This window comes from Ranitomeya imitator, chromosome 6, assembly GCF_032444005.1.
Source record: "Ranitomeya imitator isolate aRanImi1 chromosome 6, aRanImi1.pri, whole genome shotgun sequence".
Taxonomy (NCBI): domain Eukaryota; kingdom Metazoa; phylum Chordata; class Amphibia; order Anura; family Dendrobatidae; genus Ranitomeya; species Ranitomeya imitator.
In genome coordinates, this window is record NC_091287.1 from 29,063,843 (window position 1) to 29,086,951 (window position 23,109).

The 23,109-nt window shown below is 43.5% G+C and overlaps 1 protein-coding gene across 1 annotated transcript in view; it reads left to right on the forward strand.

The window, feature by feature from the left end:
- The window catches only part of LOC138641743 (serum paraoxonase/arylesterase 2-like), a 54,177-nt gene that overhangs the window by 6,235 nt on the left and 24,833 nt on the right, over positions 1 to 23,109 (forward strand). Inside the window, exons 2-4 of the mRNA XM_069729370.1 lie at positions 5,915 to 5,985; positions 15,041 to 15,096; positions 18,291 to 18,459. Coding sequence (XP_069585471.1) covers positions 5,915 to 5,985; positions 15,041 to 15,096; positions 18,291 to 18,459 — 296 coding nt within the window. The remainder of the gene's footprint in view (positions 1 to 5,914; positions 5,986 to 15,040; positions 15,097 to 18,290; positions 18,460 to 23,109) is intronic.

A 23,109-nucleotide genomic window follows, 5' to 3' on the forward strand; every position in this document is an offset into this window, starting at 1 on the left:
ATACAGGAAGCAGCCAATCAGTGCTGTGGACGGAGTTATACACGGCTCTGCATTCAGAAGTCTGCTAGATCTGCAGCAGAGGAAACAGGGATTGTATAAAAACAGCATGGAGATTAGCAAGTGATACATGGCTGGAATTAGGGTCTCTGCCCCTAGATCATGCCACTCTCAGATGGCATAGCTATATAGCATATAGATAAATAGCCCCCATCCGCTAGTATTAACCTACCGTAGTAACATAGTTAGCAAGGCTGAAAAAAGCCATTTGTCCATCCAGTTCAGCCTATATTCCATCAGAATAAATCCCCAGATCTACATCCTCCTAAAGAACCTGATAACTATAAGATACAATATTGTTCTGCTCCAGGAAGACATCCAGGCCTCTCTTGAACCCCTCGTCTGAGTTCGCCATCACCACCTCCTCAGGCAAGCAATTCCAGATTCTCACTGCCCTAACAGTAAAGAATCCTCTTCTATGTTGGTGGAAAAACCTTCTCTCCTCCAGACGCAGAGAATGCCCACTTGTGACTGTCACCTTCCTTGATATAAACAGATCCTCAGCGAGATATTTGTATTGTCCCCTTATATACTTATACATGGTTATTAGATCGCCCCTTAGTCAACTTTTTTCTAGACTAAATAATCCTAATTTTGCTAATTTCTCTGGGTATTGTAGTTCCCCCATCCCCTTTATTAATTTTGTTGCCCTCCTTTGTACTCTCTCTAGTTCCATTATATCCTTCCTGAGCACCGGTGCCCAAAACTGGACACAGTACTCCATGTACAGTCTAACCAGGGATTTGTACAGAGGCAGTATAATGCTCTCATCATGTGTATCCAGACCTCTTTTAATGCACCGCATGATCCTGTTTGCCTTGGCAGCCGCTGCCTGTCACTGGCTGCTCCAGGTAAGTTTATCATTAACTAGGATCCCCAAGTCCTTCTCCCTGTCAGATTTACCCAGAGGTTTCCCGTTCAGTGTGTAATGGTGATAGTGATTCCTTCTTCCCATGTGTATAACCTTACATTTATCATTGTTAAACCGCATCTGCCGCCTCTCGGCCCAAGTTTCCAACTTATCCAGATCCATCTGTAGCAGCATATTATTTCTGATCAGTGGGGTCTAACCTCTGTCTGGTTTTCCCTATGATCCTGAAGTCAAAGCATTCCTTTAGACCCTTATTAAAAAAGACTCTTCATTTTAAGGATTTGTAGAAATCTGATCCTGATCCTTTCTGATCTTGCACTCTTATTATTTAAAGTACGGTATCTAACGTACAGCAGCTGCAATTTCCTTAAAGGATACCCAGCACTTAGGTGGCAGTGTGCTGCTCATAAGGGAAGGGGGCTGAAGTCCTGAAACCCTCAACAATAGTCAAAAAAACAGTCTACAGTGCACAGTTTCTACAGGAGTACACGCACATGGGTGTATTTCATGGACTTACTAATGAGCCGGTACGGAATGATGCATTTCCGATAGGTGTTTTGAGCAATCTGTGGGGGTCTTGAGGTCCACAATCCCACCATCAATCAGCTGCATTTTGAAGTGTGTATGTATATGTGTGTGTGTATGTATGTATGTATGTATGTATGTATATATATATATATATATATATATCTAATATATAAAGCTGAATGTGTGTATGTGTGTGTGTATGTCCGGGATTGGCATCTGCACCGTTGCCGCTACAGCCACAAAATTTTGCACAGTCACACGTCTGGACCCTGAGAGTGTCATAGGCTATGTTGTGAGGCGAAATTTTAACCCCGCGCTTTCCAATTCACCAAACAATTTTGCCCCTATCTACATAATGGGGAAAAAGTGAAAGGAAAAGTGTTGGAGGCAAATTGACAGCTGCCAGATGTGAACAAGGGGGACTTAAAGAGTGAGAGCGATGGCGCCAAAGAGTATATACCGTAAAGTTGCTAAGGTGGGGCCCCGACATGGGATACTCACCACACACGGGGCTATGAACACACACCCAAAATGCACCACACACTACCATGTGCTTGAAAACATATACCACCCTCAGCACACATTTCACCACACATACACCAACCTCGCCATATAAAAGTCGAAACACAAAAATCGCCGCTCAAAACTCGCCACGCGCAAAACTCGCCACATACAAAACTAGGCTCACGCTAAACTCGCCACACATGCAAAACTCACCTCATGGAAAACTCGCCACACGCAAAACTTGCACACGCGGAAAAATTGCCACATGCACAAAAGTTGCAACACATGTAAAAGTTGCCTCACACAAAACTTGCACATACTCAAAACGCACCACACATAAAGCTCGCCACGTGCAAAACTCGCCATGCGCAAAACTTGCTGCACACAACTTGCTACACTAACCTGTCACATGCAACTCGACACACAAAAAGTTGCTACACAAAACTCATCTCACAAAATTCGCTACATGCATATAGCCACATGCATCTCAACACACACAACTTGACACATGAAACTCGCCCTAAAACACACACAAGTCTGGTATTATTCTTCAAAAATAAAAATCTGATTAATAAGCAGACAAACTACAAGAGCAACAAATGTACCATATAGGAAATACGGCAGCTGTCAGTCACATGACCTGTCTATTATGTGTATGTGTGAGCTAATATATACTGCCAGGGGGGAGGGCTTCCTGTTGACTGGGGAGTTATCAGGCTGCCAATTTAGCTTACAAATACTGAGGTAAAAATACTGACCAAATAACGTGTGAACGCGGTATAGATATATAGAGGAGGAGATGACATACAGCAGGTATATACTATATACAGTGGAGATGACATACAGGTATATACTATATACAGGAGATGACATACAGGTATATACTATATATAGGAGGAGATGACATACAGGTATATAGTATATACAGAAGAGATGACATAGAGGTATATATATATACAGGGGGAGATGACACACAGCAGGTATATACTATTTACAGGGGAGATGACATACAGGTATATACTATATACAAGAGAAGACATAGGTGTATACTATATGTAAGGGAGATGACAAACATGTATATACTGAGGTGAAAATGAGGGGTGTGAGGTGAAAATGAAAAGGTGTGAGTGCAAAAGGAGAGGAGTGAGGAAAATAGTGAAGTGATCAGAAAATGACAGATGTGAGGTCGAAATGACAAGTGTTAGGGGGAAATGAGAGGAGTGGGGGAGAAAATGAGAGGTGTGAGGGGGAAAATGAGAGGAGTGGGGGAGAAAATGAGAGGTGTGAGGGGGAAAATGAGAGGCATGATGGGAAAATAAGAGAAGTGTAGTGCTATAACTAACCACTGATATTTACTATGCCCAGGCATCGCCGGGCTCTTCAGCTAGTGTATATATATATATATATATATATATATATATATATATATATATATACATACACACACACACACACACTTCAAAATGCATATATATATATATATATATATATATATATATATATATATATATATATATATATATATCTCATCAATAGTAAAAAGATCTAATGTTACAAAAAAAAAAAAAAAGGTTATTCTCACCTTCCGACGTCGCCCGCTGTCCTCGGCAGTGCAAGCGGCAGGTTCCGGTGCCAAGGATGGTATGCGAGAAGGACCTGCCATGACGTCACGGTCATGTGACCGCTACGTCATCACAGGTTCTGCGCTCATACCAACCCTGGGACCGGAAGCTGCCGCGTGCTTCACACAGGCGCCAGGACTTTTAAGGGGCCTTCGGAAGGTGAGTATATGTTTATTTTTTATTTTAAGTCTTTTTTAACCACGCATATAGTGCCCACAGTGCTATATGCTACGTGGGCTGTGTTACATACTGCGTGGGCTCTGTTATATACTACATTTCTGTGCTATATACTATGTAGCTGGGCAATATACAACGTGACTGTGCAACATACAACGTGACTGTCCAATATACTGCGTGCTCTGTGTTATATACTACGTAGCTATGCAATATACTACGTGGCTCTGTTATATACTATGTGGCTGTGCAATTTACTACGTAGCTATGCAATATACTACGTGGCTCTGCTATATACTACGTGGCTCTGCTATATACTACGTGGCTCTGCTACATACTACGTGGCTGACCAATATACTACGTGGCTGACCAATATACTACGTGCCTGTGCAATACACTACATAGCTGTGCAATACACTACGTGGCTATGTTATATACTATGTGGCTGTGTTACATACTACGTAGCTCTCTTATATACTACGTCGGTTGTGCTATATACTACGTCACTGTGCAATATAGTACGTAGCCTGTGCTATATACTACCTACATATTCTAGAATACCCGATACGCTACAATCGGGCCACCATCTAGTGTGTGTGTGTGTATGTGTATATATATATTCATTAAAAAGAAAAGGGAATACTAAAATCCCACATCCTAGATGGCACTGAATGAAATATTCCAGTTGTAAACCTTTATTCATTATATAGTCAAATGTGTTGAGAACAGTAAAACCTAAAAATGATCAATGTAAATCACGACTAATATCCCACGGAGGACTGGATTTGGATGATGCTCGAGATCAAAGTGGAAAATCATATTACAGGCTGATCCAACTTCAGTGGAAATGCCTGAAGACAAGGAAGTGATGTTCTGTTTTGTGTGTGGCCTCCACGTGCCTGTATGATCTCCCTACAACGCCTGAGCACGCTCCTGATGAGGCGGCAGATGGTCTCCTGAGGGTTCTCCTCCCAGACCTGGACTAAAGCATCCTCCAACTCCTGGACTGTCTGTGGTGTTCAATCAGATTCAGGTCTGGGGAACGGGCGGGCCAGTCCATAGCTTCAATGCCTTCATCTTGCAGGAACTGCTGACACACCCCAGCCACATGAGGTCTGGCATTGTCCTACATTAGGAGGAACCCAGGGCCAACCACACCAGCATATGATCACACAAGGGGTCTGAGGATCTAATCTCGGTACCTAATGGCAGTCAGGCTTCCTCTGGCGAACACATGGAGGGCTGTGCGGCCCTCCAAAGAAATGCCACCCCACACCATTACAGACCCACTGCCAAACCTGGCATGCTGAAGGATGTTGCAGGCAGCAGATCGCTCTGCACTGCATCTCCAGACTGTCACGTCTGTCACATGTGCTCAGTGTAAACTTGCTTTCTGTGGCAAATGCCAAGCGTCCTGCACGGTGTTGGGCTGTGAGCACAACCCCATCTGTTGTGGACTTTGAGCACTCAGACCATCATGGAGTTGGTTTCTAACCATCTCCTGGTGTACTGGCCTGTCTCCTGGTAGCGCCTCTGGACACTACACTGACATATACAGCAAACCTTTTTGACACAGCTTGCATTGATGTGCCATCCTGGATGAGCTGCACTACCTGAGCCACTTGTGTGGGTTGTAGAGTCCGTCTCATGCTACCACGAGTGTGAAAGCACAACCAACATTCAAAAATGACTAAAACATCAGCCAGAAAGCATTGGTACTGAGATGTGGCCTGTGGTCCCCACCTGCATAACCGCTCCTTTATAGGGGTGTCTTGATAATTGCCAATAATTTCCATCTGTTGTCTATTGCATTTGCACAACAGCATGTGAAATTGATTGTCAATCAGTGATGCTTCCTAAGTGGACAGTTTGATTTCACAGAAGTTTGATTTACCTGGAGTTATATTCTGTTGTTCAAGTGTTCCCTTTATTTTTTTTAGCAGTGTGTATGTATGTCTGTGTGTATGCATATGTATGTGTATGTGTATGTGTATGTGTGTGTGTGTGTGTGTGTGTGTGTGTGTATATATATATTTTACAGTCCCTTTAAAGGAGGATACATATAAAGGTGAATGTAAAGTACCATCCTGGTAGAAAATGTGCAAGTATTCCAAATGCTGAATATATTTAGCAGATTATTCTCCCTTCTGTTTTTTAGCCATCGAATCCAATTATACAGAGAGATCGATCCCATAGAGCTTCCTAATTGCCAGCTCATCAAGGGGATTGGTAAGTGGCTGCAAAATTCACTGTAACCTATAAATGAAATTTACTGGTTAATATATGGAGCCCTTTACAGGAGAACCCACGTAAAAGAAGCTGATCGTTGCGAGTCCCAGAATATATTGTAACTACGGTAGATGGTAGCCCAATTCTAACGCATCGGGTACTCTAGAATATGTATGCGTAGTGTATAGCACAGCCCATGTAGTACATTGCGCAGCCCACGCAGTACATTGCGCAGCCCACGTAGTACATTGCGCCTCCCACGCAGTACATTGCGCCTCCCACACAGTATATTGCGCAGCCCACGTAGTACATTGCGCAGCCCACGTAGTATATTACACAGCCCACGCAGTATATAGCAGTGTGGGCACCATATCCCTGTTAAAATAAAAGAATCTAAAATAAAAAATAGTTATATACTCACCCTCCGTTGTCCCCCGGATCGAAGCGGTTACCGACGCTCCTCGCGCGCTCCAGTCTGAAGAGTGCATTGCGGTCTCGCGAGATATCAGTCCGTCATTGTTAGTTTGTTTACTGTATGTGATATTTGTAACTTGTATGTAACCCCTTCTCATGTACAGCACCATGGAATCAATGGTGCTATATAAATAAATAATAATAATAATGACGTAGCGGTCTCGCGAGACCGCACATCATTATTTCGCGAGACCGCCATGCATGGAGCGGTCACCGGGGCGTCGCGAGGTGTGGGAAAGGCCGGTTCCTGATCCTGGGGGGCCACCGGAGGGTGAGTATATAACAATTTTTTTTTATTATTATTATTTTTAACATTAGATCTTTTTACTAGTCATGCTGCATAGGCAGCATGAATAGTAAAAAGTTGGTCACACAGGTTTAATAGCAGCTTTAACCTGTCATGATCCCAATGGCAGGGGATAACAAAAGGACAAGCACAAAAAACAGAACAAGCTCTAGGGTGATGGAAACTGAGCTGACCGCGATCCTGAACCTAATTCACACACTAGCAGTAGCCGGGGAACGTGCCTACGATGATTCTAGACGTCTCGCGCCAGCCGAAGGACTAGCTTCCCCTATTAGAAGAAACAAAGACCTCTCTTGCCTCCAGAGAAACACCCCACAGAAATAGCAGCCCCCCACATGTAATGACGGTGAAATGAGAGGAAAGCACATACGTAGTAATGAAAACAGATTCAGCAAAATGAGGCCCGCTAAAACTAGATAGCAGAGGATACAAAAGTGAACTGCGCGGTCAGCGAAAAACCCTACAAAAAACCATCCTGAAATTACTTGAACTCATGTGCCAACTCATGGAACATGAGGAGTAATATCAGCCCACTAGAGCAACCAGCAACAAGGAATCACATAACTGCAAGCTGGACTAAAACGAAAATAAAGCAAAACGTGGAACAGGAAAAATCAAAAACTTAGCTTGTCCTGAAGATTACAGAAGCGGAAAGCAGAGGTAACAAGACTCACTGATTACATTGATCGCCGGCGAGGAAATGACAAGAAAGCCAGGTTAAATAGGAAACTCCCATATCCTGATAGAACAGGTGGACACCAGAGACCGCAGAGAACACAAGTCACCCAGTACCATCTGTAACCATCAGAGGGAGCCCAAAAACAGAATCCACAACAGTACCCCCCCTTGAGGAGGGGTCACCGAACCCTCACGAGAACCACCAGGGCGACCAGGATGAGCCCTATGAAATGCACAGACCAAATCAGCAGCATGAACATCAGAGGCAACCACCCAAGAATTATCCTCCTGACCATAACCCTTCCACTTGACCAAATACTGGAGTTTCCGTCTGGAAACACGAGAATCCAAGATCTTCTCCACAACATACTCCAATTCTCCCTCCACCAGCACCGGAGCAGGAGGCTCAAGCGAAGGAACAACAGGTACCTCATACTTCCGCAACAACGACCAATGGAACACATTATGAATAGCAAACGATGCCGGGAGATCCAAACGAAACGACACAGGGTTAAGAATTTCCAAGATCCTATAGGGACCGATGAACCGAGGTTTGAACTTAGGAGAAGAGACCTTCATAAGAACAAAACGAGAAGACAACCACACCAAGTCCCCAACACGAAGTCGAGGACCCACGCGGCGACGGCGATTAGCAAACTGCTGAGCCCTCTCCTGAGACAACTTCAAATTGTCCACCACATGACTCCAAATCTGATGCAACCTATCCACCACCATGTCCACTCCAGGACAATCAGAAGGCTCCACCTGACCAGAGGAAAAACGAGGATGAAACCCCGAATTACAAAAGAAAGGAGAAACCAAGGTAGCAGAACTAGCCCGATTATTAAGGGCAAATTCGGCAAGCGGCAAAAAGGTAACCCAGTCATCTTGATCAGCAGAAACAAAACACCTTAAATAAGTTTCCAAGGTCTGATTAGTTCGTTCCGTCTGGCCATTCGTCTGAGGATGGAATGCAGACGAAAAGGACAAATCAATGCCCATCTTAGCACAGAACGTCCGCCAAAATCTAGACACAAACTGGGATCCCCTGTCAGAAACAATGTTCTCCGGAATCCCATGCAAACGAACCACGTTCTGAAAAAACAGAGGGACCAACTCAGAGGAAGAAGGTAACTTAGGCAAGGGTACCAGATGAACCATCTTAGAAAAGCGGTCACACACAACCCAGATGACGGACATTTTTTTGAGAGACAGGGAGATCCGAAATAGTAACATAGTAACATAGTTAGTAAGGCCGAAAAAAGACATTTGTCCATCCAGTTCAGCCTATATTCCATCATAATAAATCCCCAGATCTACGTCCTTCTACAGAACCTAATAATTGTATGATACAATATTGTTCTGCTCCAGGAAGACATCCAGGCCTCTCTTGAACCCCTCGACTGAGTTCGCCATCACCACCTCCTCAGGCAAGCAATTCCAGATTCTCACTGCCCTAACAGTAAAGAATCCTCTTCTATGTTGGTGGAAAAACCTTCTCTCCTCCAGACGCAAAGAATGCCCCCTTGTGCCCGTCACCTTCCTTGGTATAAACAGATCCTCAGCGAGATATTTGTATTGTCCCCTTATATACTTATACATGGTTATTAGATCGCCCCTCAGTCGTCTTTTTTCTAGACTAAATAATCCTAATTTCGCTAATCTATCTGGGTATTGTAGTTCTCCCATCCCCTTTATTAATTTTGTTGCCCTCCTTTGTACTCTCTCTAGTTCCATTATATCCTTCCTGAGCACCGGTGCCCAAAACTGGACACAGTACTCCATGTGCGGTCTAACTAGGGATTTGTACAGAGGCAGTATAATGCTCTCATCATGTGTATCCAGACCTCTTTTATATAAAGTCCATGGAAATGTGCGTCCAAGGCCTCTTCGGGATAGGCAAAGGTGACAACAATCCACTGGCCCGAGAACAGCAAGGCTTAGCCCGAGCGCAAACTTCACAAGACTGCACAAAAGAACGCACATCCCTCGACAAGGAAGGCCACCAAAAAGACCTGGCCACCAAGTCTCTAGTACCAAATATTCCAGGATGACCTGCCAACGCAGAAGAATGGACCTCGGAGATGACTCTACTGGTCCAATTATCCGGAACAAACAGTCTTTCAGGCGGACAACGATCAGGTTTATCCGCCTGAAACTCCTGCAAAGCACGTCGCAAGTCTGGGAAGACAGCCGACAAAATCACCCCATCCCTAAGGATACCAGTGGGCTCAGAATTTCCAGGGGAATCAGGCACAAAACTCCTAGAAAGAGCATCCGCCTTCACATTCTTTGAACCTGGCAGGTATGAAACCACAAAATCGAAACGGGAGAAAAACAGTGACCAACGAGCCTGTCTAGGATTCAGACGCTTGGCAGACTCAAGGTAAATCAGATTTTTGTGATCAGTCAAGACCACCACACGATGTCTAGCACCCTCAAGCCAATGACGCCACTCCTCAAATGCCCACTTCATGGCCAAAAGCTCCCGATTACCAACATCATAATTCCGCTCAGTGGGCGAAAACTTTCTAGAAAAGAACGCACATGGCTTCATCACCGAACAATTGGAGCTTCTCTGTGACAAAACCGCCCCCGCTCCAATCTCAGAAGCATCAACCTCCACCTGAAAAGGAAGCGAAACATCTGGCTGACGCAACACAGGAGCAGAAGAAAACCGGCGCTTAAGTTCCTGAAAGGCCTCCACAGCCGCAGGAGACCAATCAGCAACATCAGCACCCTTCTTAGTTAGATCCGTCAAAGGCTTAACAACACTAGAAAAATTAGTAATGAAACGACGATAAAAATTAGCAAAGCCCAAGAACTTCTGTAGACTCTTAAGAGATGTAGGCTGTGTCCAGTCACAAATAGCTTGAACCTTGACGGGATCCATCTCAATAGTAGAAGGGGAAAAAATATACCCCAAAAAAGAAATCTTCTGGACTCCAAAGAGACACTTTGAACCTTTTACAAACAAAGAATTGGCCCGCAGGACCTGAAACACCTTCCTGACCTGCTGAACATGGGACTCCCAGTCATCAGAAAAAACCAAAACATCATCCAAATACACAATCATAAATTTATCCAGATATTCACGGAAAATATCGTGCATAAAGGACTGGAAGACAGAAGGAGCATTAGAAAGTCCAAAAGGCATCACCAAATACTCAAAATGGCCCTCAGGCGTATTAAATGCGGTTTTCCACTCATCACCCTGCTTAATCCGCACAAGATTATACGCACCCCGAAGATCAATCTTAGTGAACCATTTAGCCCCCTTAATGCGAGCGAACAAATCAGTCAACAATGGCAAAGGATACTGATATTTGACCGTAATCTTATTCAAAAGACGGTAATCTATACAAGGCCTCAAGGAACCATCTTTTTTGGCCACGAAAAAAAAACCTGCTCCCAAAGGAGACGAAGATGGACGGATATGTCCCTTTTCCAAGGACTCCTTAACATAATCCCGCATAGCAGTATGCTCTGGCACTGACATATTGAACAAACGACCTTTAGGAAATTTACTGCCAGGAATCAAATCTATAGCACAATCGCAATCCCTGTGAGGAGGAAGCGAATTGAGCTTAGGCTCCTCAAAAACATCCCGATAATCAGACAAAAATACAGGAACCTCAGAAGGAGTAGATGAAGCGATAGAAATCGGAGGTGCATCATCATGAACCCCCTGACATCCCCAGCTTAACACAGACATCGTTTTCCAGTCCAAAACTGGGTTATGAGTTTGTAACCATGGCAGACCAAGCACTAAGACATCATGTAAATTATACAGTACCAGGAAGCGAATCACCTCCTGATGAACGGGAGTCATACGCATGGTCACGTGTGTCCAGTACTGAGGTTTATTCATAGCCAAAGGTGTAGAGTCAATTCCTTTCAAAGGAATAGGGACTTCCAGAGGCTCCAGACTAAACCCACAGCGGTTGGCAAATGACCAATCCATAAGACTCAGGGCAGCGCCTGAATCCACATAGGCATCGACGGAAATGGCTGATAATGAACAAATCAGAGTCACAGACAGAATGAACTTAGACTGTAAAGTACTAATGGCAACAGACTTATCAACCTTTTTTGTGCGTTTAGAGCATGCTGATATAACATGAGCTGAATCACCACAATAAAAACACAACCCATTTTTCCGCCTATAGTTTTGCCGTTCACTTCTGGACTGAATTCTATCACATTGCATTGTCTCAGGTGCCTGTTCAGAAGACACCGCCAAATGGTGCACAGGTTTGCGCTCCCGTAAACGCCGATCAATCTGAATAGCCATAGTCATAGACTCATTCAGACCTGTAGGCGCAGGGAACCCCACCATAACATCTTTAATGGCCTCAGAAAGGCCATCTCTGAATTCTGCAGCCAGGGCGCACTCATTCCACTAAGTAAGCACCGACCATTTCCGAAATTTCTGACAATATATTTCTGCTTCATCTTGCCCCTGAGAGAGAGCCAATAAAGCTTTTTCAGCCTGAATCTCTAGGTTAGGTTCCTCATAGAGCAAACCCAATGCCAGAAAAAATGCATCCACATTGAGCAACGCAGGATCCCCTGGTGCCAATGCAAATGCCCAATTCTGAGGGTCACCCCGCAGGAAAGATATTACAATCTTGACTTGCTGAGCGGGGTCTCCAGAGGAGCGAGATTTCAAAGAAAGAAACAACTTGCAATTGTTCCTAAAATTCAGAAAACTAGATCTATCTCCAGAAAAAAACTCTGGGATAGGAATTCTAGGTTCAGACATAGGAGCATGTACAACAAAATCTTGTATATTTTGAACCTTAGCAGCAAGATTATTCAGGCTGGAAGCCAAACTCTGGACGTCCATGATAAACAGCTGAGGTCAGAGCCATTCAAGGATTAAGAGGAGGTAAGACGCAGCCAGGCTGCAATTAAGGCTAGGCAGCAAACTCTGAGGGAAGGAAAAAAAAAAAAAAAATTTCCTCAGACTACTTTTCCTCCTACTTCAGCCAATACGATTACCACTTTTCGGGCCGGCGATACTGTCATGATCCCAATGGCAGGGGATAACAAAAGGACAAGCACAAAAAACAGAACAAGCTCTAGGGTGATGGAAACTGAGCTGACCGCGATCCTGAACCTAATTCACACACTAGCAGTAGCCGGGGAACGTGCCTACGATGATTCTAGACGTCTCGCGCCAGCCGAAGGACTAGCTTCCCCTATTAGAAGAAACAAAGACCTCTCTTGCCTCCAGAGAAACACCCCACAGAAATAGCAGCCCCCCACATGTAATGACGGTGAAATGAGAGGAAAGCACATACGTAGTAATGAAAACAGATTCAGCAAAATGAGGCCCGCTAAAACTAGATAGCAGAGGATACAAAAGTGAACTGCGCGGTCAGCGAAAAACCCTACAAAAAACCATCCTGAAATTACTTGAACTCATGTGCCAACTCATGGAACATGAGGAGTAATATCAGCCCACTAGAGCAACCAGCAACAAGGAATCACATAACTGCAAGCTGGACTAAAACGAAAATAAAGCAAAACGTGGAACAGGAAAAATCAAAAACTTAGCTTGTCCTGAAGATTACAGAAGCGGAAAGCAGAGGTAACAAGACACACACTGATTACATTGATCGCCGGCGAGGAAATGACAAGAAAGCCAGGTTAAATAGGAAACTCCCATATCCTGATAGAACAGGTGGACACCAGAGACCGCAGAGAACACAAGTCACCCAGTACCATCTGTAACCACCAGAGGGAGCCCAAAAACAGAATCCACAACATAACCGAGTGCGTTACACCGCGGTCAACGCTGCCATTAACCCTGTATGAGCGCTGACCGGAGGGGAGTATGCGGGCACTGACTGCGGGGAGAAAGGAGCGGCCATTTTCTTCTGGACTGTGCCCATCGCTGATTGATCGTGGCTGTTTTGCCGCGACCAATCAGCGACTTGGATTTCCATGATAGACAAAGGCTGCAACCAATGAATATCCGTGACAGACAGACAGAAGGACAGAAAGACGGAAGTGACCCTTAGACAATTATATAATAGATGATGTTTTATTGTCCTTAAGCCCTTGTTGCCTGATCTTACCTGAGATGCCGTCATTTAGAGAGATGCTTCCAGCAGCCACATGGACCTTAGGAAACAATAGACTGGAGGGTTAATGGACTTTTATGGGAGAATGTATTGGGCATGCTCTGTTGTCTGTGCAGAAGTCATTGTGCAGGGAGGGAGGAATGATCTGTGACCGTATTGTAAATGGTGGATCCTGTGCTATCCATATATCACCTCCCCGTGGGCTCTGGTCCTGCTCTGTGGGCTCTGGTCCTGCTCCGTGGGCTCTGGTCCTGCGGATTTTTCCTGCTATTAACATAAAAGCTTAGTTACTAACCTACATTTGCCCGACATCACCATCTCCGTGTGCGGTTCCACCATTACTTCCCCAGCAACATGCCCGCTGCCTTGGGGTCATACTTGATTCCGAGCTTTCATTCACCACCCACATCCGATCACTGTCTCGCTCTTCTTATCTGCATCTCAAAAACATTTCTAGAATTTGCCCTTTTCTTATTTTCGACTCTCCAAAAACTCTCACAGTTTCTCTTATTCATTCTCGTCTGGACTATTGTAACTCTCTACTAATCGGCCTCCCTCTTACCAAACTTTCCCCGCTCCAATCTGTCCTGAATGCTGCAGCCGGGATCATATTCCTCACCAGTCGTTATACCGGTGCCTCTACCTTGTGCCAGTCATTACACTGGTTACCCATCCACTCCAGAATCCAGCACAAAACTATTACCCTCATCCACAAAGTACTCAATGGCTCAGCACCACCCTACATCTCCTCCTTGGTCTCAGGGTGACAGCGGGTGACGCTGGAAGGTGAGTATCACTTTTTTATTTTTAACATATCTTTTTACTATTGATGCTGCATAGGCAGCATCAATAGTAAAAAGAGAGAGCGAGAAAGCGTTTCAATGACGGGAAACTCTTCCGTGCATGCTCAGTTTTAAAAGACGGCATCCATCGCTGGATTCCTGCTTTTGACGGTCAGCGTCCACAGGCTTCCATTACATCCAACGACGGACAGCACAGGATTTGTCGCTGAGCGATTTTTTTTTTTATTTTATTTATTTATTTTTTTTATTTATTTATTTTTTTGACATACAGAAAAACCGCTTCTATGTGCGTTGTCTCCGTCCGACGGACAGCGATTTTACGATGGATCCAGTGCACGATGGATGAAACATGTGGCCATCCGTCACAATCCGTCGCTAATACAAGTCTATGAAAAAAAGAAAAGGGATCCAGCAGAAACATTTGCTGGATCTGTTTTTTTCACAAAACGACGCAATGTGACGGAAACAGAAAGACGGAGGTGTGAAAGAGGCCTAAGTTATCAGTTTATGAGCAGAGTTTCGGGCCGATTTCCAGTTTCGGAAACCTTGATTTTAAAATAAATATTTTGTCATTATCAGAAAAGTCTGCTGCTTGTTGATGGTTTCCATGATAAAAACAAACCTGATTGTTTAGCACTACATTGTGCGCTATTGATATAAAATGTAACCGACGCCTCTTTATTTCATGATTACTCTTGCAGAATACGGCTCTGAAGACATCGCGCTTCTTCCCAACGGCCTGGCCTTCATCTCCTCTGTAAGTACACAGGATCTTCTGGTAAAATTAAGGGATTTATCCAGGATTAGAAAAAGTCAACCTCTTCCATAAACAGCGCCACTCTTGTCCAGGGGTTGTGTCTGGTACTGCAAGCCAGATCTATTGATCTGCAGTAGTGATGAGCGAGTATACTCATTGCTCGGGTTTTCCTGAGCACGCTCTGGTGTCCTCCAAGTATTTGTTCGGAGATTTAGTTTTCATCACCGCAGCTGGATAATTTACAGCTACTAGACAGGCTGAGTACTTGTGGGGGTTGCCTGGTTGCTAGGGAATCCCCACATGTACTCAGGCTGGCTAGTAGCTGTAAATCATTCAGCTGTGGCCATGAAAACTTAATCCCTGAACAAATACTCGGAGGACATCCGAGCGTGCTTGGGAAATCTCGAGCAACGAGTATACTCACTCATCACTAATCTGCAATACCACACACAGCCTGCGGATAAAGATGGTGCTGTTTATGTAAGAAATAATATTTTTTTTTATTCTTATAAGCCCCTTTAACACTGAAATAGTTTTTCCATGCCAGGTAATAAAATCCATGTTCTATAACACATTACAATGCAGTCTGTCCTGGGATCTTTGTCAGGGAATTCTGGGTTACCAATAGAGGGTCTCTATTGGGGTCTATAATAATATAAATCATCCCTCTCTGTAGAGGATTCAAAATGTTCTTGCATTAAAAAGAAAGCCCTATTGCTTTAAGTGAGAACCTGTAATACTTACTTTCCCCAGTGGTGGCGCTGCAGGGAATTCGCACACTTGCTGCTGGATCTCCCATAGATCACAGCTGATCACGAGGGTCCGAGCAGCCGGATATTCTGTGATTTTGGGTTTTTTCCAGGGTTTTGTTTGGTTTTAGCTCCAGTTATTCAACTTCCCTTTTGTTTTTTGCTGGGATACGTTTTTATTCGCCCTGTAAATAACCAATATTCACTCTTTTAACGCTGATGTGAGCCCCTCGGGTGCTGCACTGACTGATCTTCAGTTTGGAACACCAGGAATTAATGCCGTTACATTAGGTACTCTAGGATCTGGATTCCTGCTATGTCACCAGTCACATCCAGAGCTGCATTCAGAATTCTGCATTCTCTCAGCACTGATTTAACAGAAGCCCTTGATGCCTTAGCTAAGGTCACACTTCAGTACAATGCTCGTTTTTTTATACAAGTTGGAAACCTTGTCAAAAAGTAAAGAACGGACCATCCACCCCCCGCCCAATATTTATAGACCATTTTTTTTGTAATGATGAAATCCGTAGATTCATATACACTTCCTGTCTCTATGCTGATACCTTAATACTGCCATACAGTGACAAATATTGCAATACTGCTACTTCAAATATTGTCCAAAGATCATTGGCAAACTGCTTAAATAATAATCTTACACTGTATCCACACAATTCCTACAAGTGTTGCTTAAGTAGCAGTCCTATACAGTGCCAAATAATATTTATGCACAATATCCACAGCATAATATAATACCGTTATATAATGCCTAAATACCTCAATGCAGTATCCAAACAATACTTGCACGTAGTGCTCACATAACGCTGCCAAATAACAATTCTGTACAATATATCCACAACCAAATATCAGTCAGTTCAAAAATAACACCGCAATATGTCTAAATCTTACCTCTATACAGTATCCAAATAATAATACATGTAGTGCTGACATAACGCTGTCATACAATGTTCATATAATACTTTCATACAGACTACCAAATTATAGTTCTATTTAGTAGTTCAAATAATACCGCCATATGTTACCTAAATAGTGAAGTCAAGTGTCTGTTGGTCCACAGCAATGAAGGGCTACGTGCTGTAACCCTGAGACCTCCTGTTCTTGGTTGCCCCTTAGGAATCCGTGCCCCTGGCAGTGCTGGAGGCTGTCGGTTTTTTTTTTTTTTTTTTTTTTTTTTTCCCCCATGTGCAGCTCTGGACTTTTTTTTTTTTTTCACCGTGTTATACTGCATCAATTACTACAAATTAGCAATACCCCCCTGCTGCTCTCCTTCCCCTACCCTTCTCATACTGTTCTAAAACAGTGAATGAAAAGCTGCAGCTGCATCCCCCTCCTCTCCCTCTTCCATGTCTACTATATTGTTATTAACTAGATTTATTTTTTTTGTTACTGAGGAGGTTAGTGACGTTTTATAGAAAGTCTATGGTCAGATGAATAAGGATTACAAGGATCACATTATAGGGATTCGCCAGTGATCGGTACCGCCACAAGTGCTAAGAATAAACCCGTCCTGGCACTGATGATAACATAGAGATGAATAGATGAAATCCCGAGTGTCAAAATCTCGGGAACTTGTTCATGTTCAATAATGGTGGGAGTCCCCCTGCAAGTCCCCATCCCTTTGACCCCTATGACTGTCTGTAGTTAACCTTGGGAATAACCATTTAAAAGGATAGTTTTTTATATCCTATAAGCAATATCATATGGCTAAGATAAGCCATAACTTTAGGTTTAACCTTATAGCTAACCTTTAGGAGTCTAAGACAATCCCCAATTTGGAAAATAATTGAACCCCAAATCTCATCTCTGGCCATGTTACGGTCTTTCCCTGCACAGTGGCAATAGTCCACCCGCTGTGCAGGGGAGGATAAGTGTTAGAAGCAAGAGAGGTAGGCGCAGATATGCACAGACATGTGTCGCTGCTTTCTAGTAAGTGTTTTCCCAGCCGGTGCTGGATTTACAGACACACTGCTCAGTAGAGCTGTAAAATGCTGTTTATACTGCTGTTTTCTGGTTAAGTGTTTATCCAATTTCAGATCTGGAGTCACAGATAGAATAGTACCGAGCAGTGTAAAGTGTCCTCCGTATTGCTGCTTTCTGGCAAGTGTTTATCCAGTTTTAGAGCTGGATTCACAGCTACACTCCTCTATATTGTTGTATAATGTCCTCTATGCTGCTCTGTATGTGTTCTGCATGTGCTGAATATGGGAAACCTCTTAGCATTCAGTCTCTACTCACTAGCTCAGAGACAACTGGAAGTTAGAGAGAGAGCCCCCAGAGGGGAAAAATGGTGAAAATGCAACGTACAAGTCACATTATAGTGTTCTCCCTCCGGTGCGCACACAACCATTATTCAGAAAAGTCCCCGGATACGGCAGGCATGCTTTAAATGCTGCATCTTTCATATTAATCCGTTGTATGTACTTCTAGGGTCTGAAATATCCTGGAATTGTGAGTTTTGCTCCTGAGAGACCTGGAGAAATTTTCCTTCTGGACCTGAATGATGAGGAGCTCCGTCCATCCACTCTCCGGATCAGCAAAGGGTTTGACTTGTCCACATTCAGCCCTCATGGAATCAGCGCGTACATTGATGAGGAAGGTAAGGTCCCTACAGGGGCAGATTACTGGACTCCTTTAAGGGTATTTTAGTAGGGAATGCTGGGAGATTTCAGCTCTGGAATTTGTAGAATGTATGAATGCAGCACTTTTCTTTGTTGCTGATTTCATCTTTATATAACTTGTGAGCAGATCCCAAGCCCCGTTCCTCGCCCTCTGACATGTTTCACCTCCACTTTACGCTGTTGGCTCTTATTGTTGTGGAACGAGTATATCCTGTTCCTTCACAAAAACAACAAAATGCTTCGTAAATCCTGAGGATAAAGTGAAATAACCTGGTAGATTTATTGAACCCATGGGTGATATTGACATTGCCTGCAGCTCCCGGCCAATATTGCACAAATCATGGACTCGTGTCCTGGTTCAGATACTTAGTATCTCACATGTCTGGAAGACTGTCCTATTTCTTAAAGGGGTTGTCTACCTGTATTTGGGACTGTTTGTTCGGACGTGGCTTCAGTTAGTCTTGGATCAATAAAAGGTTACCATTAACCCCATTTTGCTATTAAAGCATTGAATTGAGCCACTGAATAGCACTATCATGTGCAAAAACTATATTGCAGTGTTATGTGAGCACTACATGTAAGTATTATGTTGGATACTGTATAGAGGTATTATTTAGACCATGTATTGCAGTATTATATTACAGGTATTCTTTGGCATGGTATAGCAGTGCTATGTGAGCGCTAGATGGGAGTATTTGTATACTGTGTTATCTAGGCCTTGTATGGCAGTATTATTTATGCACCGAATGCTAGTATGTTGTGGGTATTGTACGGAATTGTTAATTCACCTGGAATAGCAGTGTTTTATGTGATCACCATATGTAAATATTAATTGGATGCTGTACTCTGATATTATTTAGCATTGCGTGGTGGTGGTGTTTTTGGTACACAATGGTTTTATGTTTGGAGTATTTTATAGCGGTGTTATTTTGAATTATATGGAAATATAATGTGAGCAAAACAAGTGTTTGGAACATATATCTTGGTATTATTTAGTGGTTCTATGGCGGTATTAATCAGGCACAGAATACTGGTGTTGGGGGTATTGTGCACTATTATTTGGCATGATATGACGGTGTTGTGTGAACAATACACATACTTATTTACTTATTGTGCATCGCTAATATAGGGCCATCATATACTGCAGCGCTTTACAGACATTATACAGGTCCTTCTCAAAAAATTAGCATATAGTGTTAAATTTCATTATTTACCATAATGTAATGATTACAATTAAACTTTCATATATTATAGATTCATTATCCACCAACTGAAATTTGTCAGGTCTTTTATTGTTTTAATACTGATGATTTTGGCATACAACTCCTGATAACCCAAAAAACCTGTCTCAATAAATTAGCATATTTCACCCATCCAATCAAATAAAAGTGTTTTTTAATAACAAACAAAAAAACCAACAAATAATAATGTTCAGTTATGCACTCAATACTTGGTCGGGAATCCTTTGGCAGAAATGACTGCTTCAATGCGGCGTGGCATGGAGGCAATCAGCCTGTGACACTGCTGAGATGTTATGGAGGCCCAGGATGCTTCAATAGCGGCCTTAAGCTCATCCAGAGTGTTGGGTCTTGCGTCTCTCAACTTTCTCTTCACAATATCCCACAGATTCTCTATGGGGTTCAGGTCAGGAGAGTTGGCAGGCCAATTGAGCCCAGTAATACCATGGTCAGTAAACCATTTACCAGTGGTTTTGGCACTGTGAGCAGGTGCCAGGTCGTGCTGAAAAATGAAATCTTCATCTCCATAAAGCATTTCAGCCGATGGAAGCATGAAGTGCTCCAAAATCTCCTGATAGCTAGCTGCATTGACCCTGCCCTTGATGAAACACAGTGGACCAACACCAGCAGCTGACATGGCACCCCACACCATCACTGACTGTGGGTACTTGACACTGGACTTCAGGCATTTTGGCATTTCCTTCTCCCCAGTCTTCCTCCAGACTCTGGCACCTTGATTTCCGAATGACATGCAAAATTTGCTTTCATCAGAAAAAAGTACTTGGGACCACTTAGCAACAGTCCAGTGCTACTTCTCTGTAGCCCAGGTCAGGCGCCTCTGCCGCTGTTTATGGTTCAAAAGTGGCTTTACCTGGGGAATGCGGCACCTGTAGCCCATTTCCTGCACACGCCTGTGCACGGTGGCTCTGGATGTTTCCACACCAGACTCAGTCCACTGCTTCCTCAGGTTCCCCAAGGTCTGGAATCGGTCCTTCTCCACAATCTTCCTCAGGGTCCGGTCTCCTCTTCTCGTTGTACAGCGTTTTCTGCCACATTGTTTCCTTCCAACAGACTTACCATTGAGGTGCCTTGATACAGCACTCTGGGAACAGCCTATTTGTTGAGAAATTTCTTTCTGGGTCTTACCCTCTTGCTTGAGGGTGTCAATGATGGCCTTCTTGACATCTGTCAGGTCGCTAGTCTTACCCATGATGGGGGTTTTGAGTAATGAACCAGGCAGGGAGTTTATAAAAGCCTCAGGTATCTTTTGCATGTGTTTAGAGTTAATTAGTTGATTCAGAAGATAAGGGTAATAGGTCGTTTAGAGAACCTTTTCTTGATATGCTAATTTATTGAGACAGGTTTTTTGGGTTATCAGGAGTTGTATGCCAAAATCATCAGTATTAAAACAATAAAAGACCTGACAAATTTCAGTTGGTGGATAATGAATCTATAATATATGAAAGTTTAATTGTAATCATTACATTATGGTAAATAATGAAATTTAACACTATATGCTAATTTTTTGAGAAGGACCTGTAATCACGGTCCTTACTGTTCATCTTTGAATATATTTTAGTATTATGTGGATACTATATGGTGGTAGTATGTTGTACAGGGGTATTATTTGGCATAGTATGGCCGAGTTATGTTATCACTACACGTAAACGTTATTTGGACGCTGCATGTGGCGGTATTTTTCAGTGGTTTCACTGGGGGACACAGGAACTATGGGTTAATATGCTCGATAGTGCCGCAGCCACTACTTAGTCTTCTGTCACATCGTTGCGGAGCTGGGGATGCAAGTGTTAGAACAAGGGTACTATAAGCGACACTTGATAGGGTAGTAACCCGGAGGATTGATATTCTTTCTTCTCCAGGACTGGTATTAGTTTTCCGCCCCAACATCCCCCAATGAAGTAACCACGAAATAAAGAATTTGGTACTCTGTAAAATCTTAATTGTAGTTTTTATTGGGATACACAGAGCCACCCTCACCGGTTTGAGGAGGGGGCTGTCTTGGTTTTGCTCCTCTTACATAGTAACATAGTAACATTGTTATTAAGGTTGAAGGAAGACTTTAAGTCCATCTTGTTCAACCCATAGCCTAACCTAACATGCCCTAACATGTTGATCCAGAGGAAGGCAAAAACCCATGTGGCAAAGTGTAAGCTCCACATTGGGGAAAAAAATTCCTTCCCGACTCCACATACGGCAATCAAACTAGTTCCCTGGATCAACGCCCTATCAAGGAATCTAGTATATATACCCTGTAACATTATACTTTTCAAGAAAGGCATCCAGTCCCCTCTTAAATGTAAGTAATGAATCACTCATTACAACATTATACGGCAGAGAGTTCCATAGTCTCACTGCTCTTACAGTAAAGAATCCGCGTCTGTTATTATGCTTAAACCTTCTTTCCTCCAGACGTAGAGGATGCCCCCTTGTCTGTCATGATCCCAATGGCAGGGGATCACTAAAGGACAAGCACAGATACAAACAAGCTCTAGGGCGATGGAACCTGAGCTGACCGCGACCCTGAACCTAACACACAAATACAAGTAGCCGGGGAACGTGCCTACGATGATCCTAGACGTCTCGCTCCAGCCGAAGATCTAACTTCCCCTATTAGAAGAAACACAGACCTCTCTTGCCTCCAGAGAAATCCCCCACAGAAATAGCAGCCCCCCACATATAATGACGGTGAAATGAGAGGAAAGCACATACGCAGTATGAAAACAGTTTCAGCAAAATGAGGCCCGCTAAAGCTAGATAGCAGAGAATACAAAAGTGAACTGCGCGGTCAGCGAAAAACCCTTCAAAAAACCATCCTGAAATTACTTGAACTCATGTGCCAACTCATGGTACATGAGGAGCAATTTCAGCCCACTAGAGCAACCAGCAGCAAAGAATCACATATCTGCAGGCTGGACTAAAAACCAAATAAAGCAAAACACAAAAACAGGAAAATCCAAACTTAGCTTGACCAGAAGGTACTAGGAGCAGGGAGCAGAGGTAACAAGACACACTGGATACATTGATAACCGGCGAGGAAATGCCAGCAAAGCCAGGTTAAATAGGAAACTCCCATATCCTGATGGAACAGGTGGAACCCAGAGACCCAGGAAAGACAAGTCACCAAGTACCATCAGTAACCACCAGAGGGAGCCCAAAAACAGAACTCACAACAGTACCCCCCCCTTGAGGAGGGGTCACCGAACCCTCACGATAACCACCAGGGCGACCAGGATGAGCCCTATGAAAAGCGCGAACCAAATCATCAGCATGAACATCCGAGGCAACCACCCAAGAATTATCCTCCTGACCATAACCCTTCCACTTGACCAAATACTGGAGTTTCCGTCTGGAAACACGAGAATCCAAGAT